At 34.8% G+C, this 11134-nt stretch overlaps 1 protein-coding gene across 1 annotated transcript; it reads right to left on the bottom strand.

The window, feature by feature from the left end:
- Window positions 1-216: 216 nt before the first annotated feature.
- LOC127678666 (vomeronasal type-1 receptor 90-like) lies at window positions 217-10520 on the bottom strand. The gene is made up of 2 exons (XM_052173803.1): window positions 10491-10520; window positions 217-1113 (listed from the first exon to the last, which is right to left on the bottom strand). The coding sequence occupies exon 2, from the start codon at window positions 1069-1071 to the stop codon at window positions 217-219; it is 855 nt and encodes a 284-aa protein (XP_052029763.1). The 5' UTR covers window positions 1072-1113; window positions 10491-10520.
- Between the last annotated feature and the right edge of the window lie 614 nt (window positions 10521-11134).

The following is an 11134-nucleotide window of genomic DNA, read 5'->3' as shown; positions in this document are numbered from 1 at the left end:
GAATCTGTATTTTGGAAACAACGTAACTGGGACTGCACAGGATGTTTTTTTTTTTTTTTCATAACCACTTCTATGTCAAGTTCCACGGGATGCCATGACATCCTCTCACCTCTGTGGACAACAAAAATGCACACATGCATTCACTCCAGTACAACACTTCTACATATAAATAAGAAACTAAAAAATTAGCTTTTTGAAGAAGAGAGAAAACATCTGTTAAAAAATTGTATGGTGGTGTTTTGACTGCAGGTTTTTCAGCATAATTATTATTCTACTATCAAAACTCATTTGTACCAAAGGAGTAATTGTGGGATAGACAGTCATCACAAACTTCTGAACAGTCAGGATGACTGGGTCATACATCCATAACAGGGTGGAGGTCGTTGAGATAGTGAAGTCTACCCAATACATGACCACAAAGCAAAACACCAGCAACAAGATGGTCTGGGTGGCCTTTTTCTCCGGAGATGCTCTCAGGTGGCTGATGCAATGAAGATACTTGCATTGTGTCTGATGCCTGAACAAGATAATCATTATGTATGTACTTGTGGTTAACATGACTCCAACAAGAAACACATCTCTGGAAGTTGTCACTGTTAAAATCAGTCCTCTGATGATGTGGTTCATGGGTAAGAGTGAGCAATATTTAGTGGCCTTCAACTGTTTGGTCTTACTCCCATTGGTATAAGCACCAACATAGAAGATTCGGTAACTACTGAAGGACAAATTGAAGGACCACATACATAAAAAAGCATATATCGTGTATTGTTTTAGTTTTTGTTTAAATTTTGCCAACAGTGATGTACTGGGACTGATAGTGACAGCCTGGAACACACTCAGGAGGCAGGTGGTACAGATAGAGAGGCCTCTCATCACTCTGCTTATGTAAAAAGTTGCCTTACATTTGAAGTCATTCTTAATGTTCAATGACTCAAATAAATCTGTAAGCCAAATATCCCCTCCAGTGAGGAACATGATTATGTGAACAAAGGTCAGTTGACAGGAGATCAGGTCCGTGGGCTTAGGTCTGTGACCTAGGATTATGTAAATATAGAAACAAAGAAGAAACATATTGGCTAGGAATCCAAGTCCAGCTTGAAAATAAAGAGCATTCTTGAGTGAGAGCATAAGTGGGGAGTGTATTCATCTTAAGAGCTCAAGTTTATTTCATATATCTGAAAAAGATAATAGACCATACATCAAGTTTGTAATACACTGACTGTATTATCATTCTATTTTCCAAACTAATTCTTGAATAGCATGACTCTTTAACTCTTGATCTTCCAGTCTGTATATCATAGCCTACATTTCTATGTCTTCAATGTATCTGCTGTATATAGAGAAATTTATAGATAACAAATATAATCATAAATATATCTCTACAGAATGCTCACTTGTTGGCCCTGTATTAGATGAGTCTCATGCTTCATAGTTATTTAATTGCCTCACTTCATAGTTATTGCCTAAATAGTAGTGATAAGCACAGAATGTTAATTATATTCCTACAACAGAATAAATGTTACATTAATCTGAAAATATTTTCAAAGAAATCCAATATATTAGGTGATTCATTATCACAATATTTATCATTTTACTATACTCTGGTGTGCATCTATTCATGCGTTGACTCATAATTCTAATGCAATCACAGTGCTCATTCATGGACATCGCATTGGTTTAATCAGCAAATGTCCTTCTCAATCCATCTGTTTTTATATTCCTTTTTCCAAGAAATCTTATATCCCCAGAACCTAGTTTAAGAGATTGATACAGTTTTAGACCATTAATTTACTTTCCACACCCTATGACTATTAATTTTGGTTCTAAATGACCCTGGGCAAATCCAACTTTAGGTCCCAACCAATCACCTTTTGTAAAACTTCAGATTTAAAGAACTAACTCCAAGCTATCAAGACAAATGGTATTTTTTCTTTTCTTTTAAGAACAGTGTCATTAGTTAATAGAATGAGTAGTTATGGCCTTTCAGAAATATATGTTGATATCTTACCTATCTAACTCTTTCTTCTGTATTTATCCCTCTCCACATTGTGAGAAGCCATCCCTTTCCTAGCTCACTGAAGAGATCATTTGTACTAACATTCTGCTTTCTATTGCTTCTATCCCACCCCTATATGTCCAATGCTCCTCTATTACTTTCATAGTTTCTGTAGTTACTATAAGATACATACATCTTGCCAATAAGAGAAAACTTTGGATGCTAAGACAAACACTATTATCAACACGGTATGACAAACATGAGCTCACTGCAGATGACTAGAGAGAGATCCTGTTTCTAAACACATTCCTTCTCATAAAGTGGCCAACAAGGTCCGCAGTGTTATCAAACATCAGAACCCACATGCTTTTCACAGTTTCACTCAACAGTCTTACCTTTAGTGCCATGCTAGTTATTTGACATGGTGACGAGGATCAATTTGTTATTGAATTAATTTAATTGATTACTTTAAATCAACTTGCAATATATAAATAAAAACAACTACACTGATTCTTGTGAGAAAAAGAGTGTCCAATTATATTTTCAAATCCATCCATATATTCCACATATATAGATGCATGCATGCATGAATGTATACAAATAATTCAGAAGTTAGTGCCTGAGACCATCCTATAACTTTTCTATGAATATGACACCATAAGTCACACTTTAAATATTTCCATTATTCTGTTCCTGAAAAGCTTAATCTACTAAAGTAATGGATTCCTCCCAATTACCTGAGTGAAACATCAAATTCTCTCACCAACAGACATTTACAGTAGCTGCACACTGGTGTTTTATTTACAAAAGCTTCAGAATACAGGGTGGAGATGAGCTCAATGGTAAAGAGCACGATTTGCTTTTGGAAAGACCGGGATTTGATCCTCAGCAATGACATGATGGTTTGTGACCATATGTGACTCGGGTTGAAGGGGATACAAACTCTGTCTGACAAGGCATGCAAGAGGTAAACAGATACTATATAAAAAAACATATATATGTATATATGTGTATATATATATGTGTATATATATATATATGATAAATAAATAAAGCTCCAGGAAAATGCTTAATTCATGCCTTAGTATGGAAACTGTAAGAATTATAGATCAATATTAATTTTAAACCTAGTAATAAACTATATTTATATGCTAATTTATTAAAAATATAATGTCTATAATTTAATAATATTCACACATATTATAATTAATATAAAAGATTGTAATGTAACAAAGTAACAAATAACAATGTAAAATGATTTTTCTTATCCCAAAAATATGCACTTCAACCTATTTCATATCAATTGCTTTGTAAATGTTTATCCCATACAAAAAATAATGCACCTTCTAATTCATAAATTGGCATCTTTATATGAGGCTCACTGGAGCTAAAGATTGGTGAAAAAAGACCATAGCTATTATGAGTAAATTTGTTAACAGGGATATACTGAGAAAAAAACATTTTTTATTTAAAAAGAAAATGGCAGTTTGGACAGCTTCCACATTAGTTTATGTTGCAATATTTAGTTTTAAGTACTGAAACCCAGAGTATAGGGATACACATTTATAATAGTGGAGAAACAATAAATATTTGTTTTTGGTTTTTGGTTTTTTTTTTCCAAGACAGGGTTTCTCTGTGTAGACCTGGCTGTCTTGGAACTCACTCTGTAGACCAGGCTGGTCTCGAACTCAGAAATCCACCTGCCTCTGCCTCCAGGTGCTGGGATTAAAGGCATGCACCACCACTGCCCAGCGAAACCATGAATATTAAATTGAGACATAAATACTGCAGCCATTTTCGGAAGAAGCAAGAGAGAGAGAGAGAGAGAGAGAGAGAGAGAGAGAGAGGGAGAGGGAGAGGGAGAGGGGAGAGGGAGAGGGAGAGGGAGAGGGAGAGGGAGAGGGAGAGGGAGAGGGAGAGGGAGAGGGAGAGGGAGAGGGAGAGGGAGAGGGAGAGGGAGAGGAGGAGGAGGAAAGGTGTCTTCATGCACACCTCTGCACTCTTACTTCACCTCTTCCTTATCACAATATTTGATTTTAGAACAGTTTGTTTCATGCACATATAGTGATCTTTGTATTAATAACAGAGGGAACAAAAGTACAGTAAATTGAAAGTATCATTTTCATTTTAAACTTACCACATTTGGTGAGAAATGAACTATAAGCTGTACAACAGCTCAGAGAGAACATAACATGAATACATAACTTTCAGGTAATGGGTAACATTGTTGACTGATGACGAATAACATCTGTCAGCAACACAAAGAAGTTTTTAGAAATCCCAGAAAGAGAAAGAACTTGGCCTCAAAATTAGTTCCATGAAATCTTTATAAAATATAAAATGCCAGCAAGAATGTTTAATACTTTTTTAATAAAGTAGTAATTCATAACTCTTACCTAATACTCTTAAAAAATTTAAATACATTAATTCTTACATGGCAATTAAATTTAGCACAGGTGTAACTGGAGAAACACAAATGTTGAGTTTTATAATCTCAGTTAAAAGCTAGTTTCCTTAAGATGAAGCAGCAGCAGCAGCAGCAGCAGCAGCAGCAGCAGCAGCAGCAGCAAGAATGTCACTGCTGAGACTGTGGGGAAACAGTCATACCAAGAGCTTCATCACAAGTTCCATGACAAGAGTTTGGAAAAGATATAAGTGTTCACTGGAAATCTGTGTGTGTGTGTGTGTGTGTGTGTGTGTGTGTGTGTGTGTGTGTGTTCTCTACACAAGACAGAAGGAGTAAGAGAGGAGGAGGGAGACAAAGTAGAGGGAGAAGGACAGGAGAAAGAGAGAGAGAGAGAGAGAGAGAGAGAGAGAGAGAGAGAGAGAGAGAGAGAGAGAGAGAGAGAGAGAAGAAAGAAAGAAAGAAAGAAAGAAAGAAAGAAAGAAAGAAAGAAAGAAAGAAAGAAAGAAAGAAAGAAAGAAAGAAAGGGAAAGAAAGAAAAAGAAAGGGAAAGAAAGAAAAAGAAAGGGAAAGAAAGAAAAAGAAAGGGAAAGAAAAAGGGAGAGAGCTATGATTGGACTACAATGTAGAATAGATCTTAGAATAGATCACAAGTAGAATGTATTCTGGTGCTGCTACTGTTTATTACTGATTAATACATTTAGATCACTTGAGTGCAAAACTGAGAGTCATATCAAATATGTTCAAAAAAATAAAATGAACATAAAGAAAAATGGAGATATGTCCTCTATTTTCTGGATGACCTGGTCAGATCTAAAATGGTCCTGTTTAGTGCACTGGTGCAGATATTAAATTAAATTAAAGTAAATTATTCAAAACAAAGTGGAAATTGTGTAATTCTGGCAAACATAAACCCATGTGTCTGACAACTGCTTTTTATGATGTTGATACTCTGAGCCAGGGAGTTAATGATGGTTACTGGCATTATTTTGTTCCATTACATTGAGAATAATGTTATAAATCTACATTTTGTTTTCCACTTTGATTTTCTTGTATTTGTGTTTGTCTGTATGAGAAGGAGACAGACAGACAGACAGACAGAGATAGGATCTCAACGAAGTCCAGACTAACTTTGATCAAACCCACAATTCTCCTGCCTTACCCTTGAAAGTGCTGGAATCATAGGCATGTGCTACCACACCTGCCTTCAATTTCCATTTTAATCTCCTATATACACTAGTAACTGGCATTCAAGGAAAATAAAAATGGACTTATGATATTAATTACCTACACTTAAATTACTTGGGGCTGTGTGTGTGTGTGTGTGTGTGTGTATGTGTGTTTGAGTGGAATTTTGCAGGCAATTATATTTATGTTTTGTTACTGTTACATGAAACCTTAGTGACTTTTACTTTAAATAATTTTTTACTATTCAAGAATTATAAATAATTTCTCACTGCTAAAGAAAACCTTATTCAAGCTTATATTCAAGTTATCCAGCTTCAATGTTATAAGGTTCAATTTAGGAAAACCTGAAATAAGAAGAAGGAATTCATTTAAATAAAATGACTAAAACTCCTACTGAAAATTACACTTGTGTAAGGATAACTTTATAAACATTTAACAAATCAGAGATTTCCAAATATTTTTGAAGTGCCTATAAAAGATCTACTTTATGAAAAATTATTGCAGTAGATTAAATAAATCTATGTAAAACATGTAAAACTTATGTGGGGTTAAGAGGGTTTTATTCTTTAAAATGTCATTCATTGAAACTTTCCTAAGACTACATCAATATATGCAAATGTAACAGGCTAGAAAATTACTGATAAACAATACATTAGTTAATCTTTGTTGTATATTCATGGCTTAAGTTTCATATAATAAATGCATACAGTCAGTAATTTGAGAAAAGTGTAAAATGGAAAAATAAAAAACACAATTCAAGTGCAACAATATTAAAAATTGACGAGTGTAAAACAATAGACGGTTGTATTTGAGATTCACCCACTAAGACAGCTCGGGTGTTTTGTTACAGGAATGGAAACCTGACACAATTGTCAATAGCTAGGTGGAACCTTGATCATAGAATTCTTAGAGCACACAGTCCATGTGTGTTCTAACACACAACCTGATAGAGAATCCCCTATCAGGCTCCTTGAAAGGTTGAGATGGAGTTACTTTTTAAATATGTCAGTGTAGATTCATTATAAAATGTAATTTGTGGCATGATATTTTTATTTAATATATAATACCCAATGATCAGCTTGAGCTTATTATCTTTTTCTGTCTCTATCCATTCTTTTGCTAAACCCTGTCTACAGTCATATAGAAGAGATCAAACTGACTGAAATCTGTATTCTTTTATTAATCATCACACTGACATCCTTATGTCTGTAAGCATCTCTGGTTTACTTATGATACAATATAGCTCAAAATTAAAATTGTAAGCAGAAAATTCTCTAATCATATATTAAAGAATCCTGCTTCACACCACCACCTACTGCTTTCACTATAATAAAGAGAATTAAAAAAAAATCACTCACCATCTGTGCCTCCCATAAACATGGGAGAATGAGGCCCTAAGAAGTAGTTATATGGAAAGAATGCCATCAGCTCATCTCCCTCTAGACCCACAGTTATCATTTCATGTAGAGAAGTCATTTTTGACCTTGACATTGTTACAAAGTGGTACCATCAAAAGGAAAAGTGAACTTCCCTAATTCCAGAAGAACAGTAGAGTACACACAGCTGAGCTCTATGCTTCCCAAGTGTAAAATACTTTCTGCAGGCCATAACTGAGTGTGTGGATTGAATGTTCCCAGTCCTTGTGAAGAAAACAATGTAAGAATAATAATATCCAATTTAAAAGAAGTAGAAAAACAATTCAGATATCCCCAAGGTATCTATCTTGTTTCAAAAGCATTCATTATGCCCTCCATACTTACCTGACAGTGGCTGCAGTGTCGTATATAGAAATTAACAGCTCTTTTGAGAAAATTAGGAAAATGTTACCTCCTCCAAACACATTAAGGTTAAGTGATTTTTCTTTCAGAGCACACACACACACACACACACACAGGAGGTAATATGATTGAATCATCACCCGAAATCAGGCAGTGGGGGTTGGAAATGTAGCTCAGTGTATGCCTAGAAATTATTGGTAGGTGGGACACCATAAAATGAATAAAATCTTCAAATTATAGGCACATATAACAGAGAAGAATTTCAAGTCAGTGGCTAACACAAGAAATTCAATAAGTTCATAAAAGAAAACTGCCCCTAAGATACAACCATATAATTTAAGAAGTCCACAAAATACAACAAAAAGCCAAGAGCACAAGAAAAAATTTCAAGCATCTTATAGTTAAAACACTAAGTATATAAAACAGAAAACAACCTCAAAAATGAGAACTGAAAATTCTAAAAGAAAACATAAGTCACAAATAAATGAAACCCATCAAATAGAGAGGTGAATTTTCCTAATTCCAGGAAAAAAAATGGAATAGGAACAGCTGATTCCTCAAGGTAAACTTTCAAAGCCAGAAGAGCCTTCAGCAATATATACCAAGTCCTTAATGACAACCAATCTAAAATGATATGCCCACCATATCATTCATATACTACTCCTATGAATGAAGGACAGTTATTCACAATATAGACAGCCTAAAAAATATATTTCACGAAAAAAATCTAAAATAGTATACAAAGCATTACTTTGGACTGAAGAGAGGAATAAATACAGCAGAGCAACTGTGAGAAAAATATGAAGCTATACAATTATCAAAATAAAAATTACCACTAAGATCACAATACCAAAAATTAACAACAGGGTGATCAAAACTAACACACATTTTCATAATAATTCACACATGAATTATTATTGAAATGGCCTCAACTCTCCACTCAAAAGACAGAGAGCGAATGAATGGATCCAAAAACAAAACCCAGCTGTCTGCTGCCTACAAGAAACACATCCTAGTTTTAAAGACAAACACCAGCTTTGAGTAAAGTGATAGGCAAGAGTACTCCAGTCAATTGGAACCAAGATGAAAGCAGGAATCACTATCCAAATGTCTGCCAAAATAAATCACATTCCCACAGGGATTACAGAAATCAATGGCAACATCAAGGATTATAGAGGTGCAGAGGTAATGGTTATTCCCACATCTTACTATACATTATTTGGCCTGTAGAAAATAATAGATGGAAAATTCAGGGTAGAGCCTTAATTCATGGAGAATGACTGTTGACTATGATGAACCTAGTGTGGAAGTTTCTCCAATTTCACTTGATCTAGAGGATATGACTTATTTTCTCCAGGCAATGAATGTATTTCCTGATGCATGTATGCTCATAGTGACCTCACACTTTTAAAAATACTTGATTATAAGACCAACAAAAGCAATGTGTTTATATTTGGCAATACCAGGAGTAAATTTTTATATTTCTACATCAAAGTATACTAATTTATCAGCCCTATACCACAAATTAGTTTAAAGGGATAATAATTTCCCTCATCTTCCTCAAGATACTATGATGGTTCTCTACAGATTACTGTATGTCGCTTAGACCAGATAAGCAGACAGTAGCAACATTCTGGATCTTAATGATAAAACACATGAACATTATAAGACTTGAAAATAATTCCACCCAAAGTTCAAGGACTTCCTACCTCAGTGAAATTTCTAGGAATCCAGTGTCATTCATGTAGAAATATCCTTTCAAAGATATAAAGTAAGTGGCTGCACCTACTCCCTCTTAATATCAGGAAAGAAACAGAATGGTTACTAGGCCTATATAGATTTTGGGGACAGCACATTTGTCACTTGGATGCTTTCCTCTGGCCTTTATACAAAGGAAGTTGGAAAACTGCTAGCTTTGAATAGTACTGCAATAAGAGAAGACTCTTCAACAAGTCCATACTATGTTGGAGACTGCTTTCCATGAGGGCCAAAAAATCTAACAGACCCAATTTACCTGAGGTTTCAGTAGTAGACAGGGATCCTGTTTGGAGCCTTCACAGGACTTATGTGATTCACAATGGAAGCCCTTGGAATTTGAGATGAAATATATCTCTTCAAACTCTTCCATAAAATAGGAACAGAAGGAACACTACCCAATTCATTCTATGAAGCCACAGTTACACTGAGTATTCTCCCTTGGAGATGGAATGGTTTCTGTCTACTAAGGAACTTTTCACACTTTCCTTTCATAGAGAACTTTGTAAGAGTTTTTTTTTTCTACTTCTATTATGTTTAATGTTCCAAAGAGTTTTTAAAAACTGGTTGATTGCATATTACTTTTAGCTTCAGAAGATACCATGTATATTTAAGAGGCATTTAACTATTATAAATTATTTTGATGACTTAATGTCAATACTGAGTTGTACATTTTAAAATAAATTTTATTAGTTTAATAAAAAATAAAAAATAAAGTATCCATAATTGTGTGGGTTTATTTCAGGGTCTTGGATTCTATTCCATTGATCAACATATCTGATTCTGCACCAATAGCATGCTGTTTTTATCACTATTACTCTGTAGTAGAGTTTGGGATTAGGAATAGTGATTTTTGCCAAAGTACATTTTATTATTATTTATTGTTTTCACTACCCTGGCTTTTTTGTTTTTCTGTATGAAGGTGTGTATTGTTCTTTTAAGAACTATAAAAAAAATTGTGTTGGAATTTTGATGGGGATTGCATTGAATCAGTAGATTGCTTTTGATATGATGGCCATTTTCATATTAATCCTACCAATCCATGAGCATGGAGATCTTTCCATCTAAACAAAGACATCATAAATTTTTAAGGCAAATAGTTGAAACTTAAGAATGTTACTCATTAAGAACCCTACCCTTTGAAAGACACACTTTCCATCTGGTTTCCACCTGTGCCCAGGAGCCTGTGCTCTGTTTCCCTTCGCACTCAGCCTATGCCCAGATGTAGCTTGACCCCTCATGAGTCCTAACACATCCAGAATCAAAAATGAGGTCCCAATCCCGGCCTCAATACCTGTCCTAAGGAAGACCACCCATAATCTGAAGGCCCCACAGGAGGTCTGCCACAGATATAGGACTGCCAGAAAACCTGAAGCAATCCAGTAATGAAAGAAGCAGGCTCCAAACAGAGACACCCAAACCAGCAAACACTAGAGATAACCAGATGGTGAGAGGCAAGCACAAGACAATAAGCAACTGAAGCCAATAAACTATGTCATCATCAGAACCCAGTTCTCCCACCACAGGAAACCCTGGAAACACCAACACACCTGAAAATCAGGAAGCTGACCTAAAATCCTATCTCATGAAGATAATATCATACTTTAAGGAAGATATAAATAATTCACTGAAAGAAATACAGGAAAACACAGGTAAATGAGTAAAAGCCCTTGAAAAACAAACAAATAAATCCCTTAAATAAATACAGGAAAACACAATCAAATAGGTGAATGAATTAAACAAAGTGGTCCAAGACCTAAAAATTGAAGTACAAACAATAAGAAAAGCACAAATGGAGGCAAGCCTCGAAATGGAAAACCTAAGAAAGAGGTCAGAAATTACTGATGCAAACAGAATACAAGAGATAGAAGAGAGAATCTTAAGTGTAGAAGATATCTCAAAAGAAATTGACATAACTGTCACAGAAAACTCAAAACATTAAAAAGTCCTAACTCAAAACATAAAGAAAATCCAGGACACAATGAAAAGACTAAGTCTAAGAATAGTAGGAAT

This window comes from Apodemus sylvaticus, chromosome 2, assembly GCF_947179515.1.
Source record: "Apodemus sylvaticus chromosome 2, mApoSyl1.1, whole genome shotgun sequence".
NCBI lineage: Eukaryota > Metazoa > Chordata > Mammalia > Rodentia > Muridae > Apodemus > Apodemus sylvaticus.
Note: the sequence above shows the minus strand (reverse complement) of the source record. Positions and strands in the feature narration are given on the sequence as shown.

Bases quoted from the DNA above. Each gene is read 5' to 3' on its own strand.
- LOC127678666 (XM_052173803.1), bottom strand. From the start codon at position 1,071: ATGTTTCTTCTTTGTTTCTATATTTACATAATCCTAGGTCACAGACCT.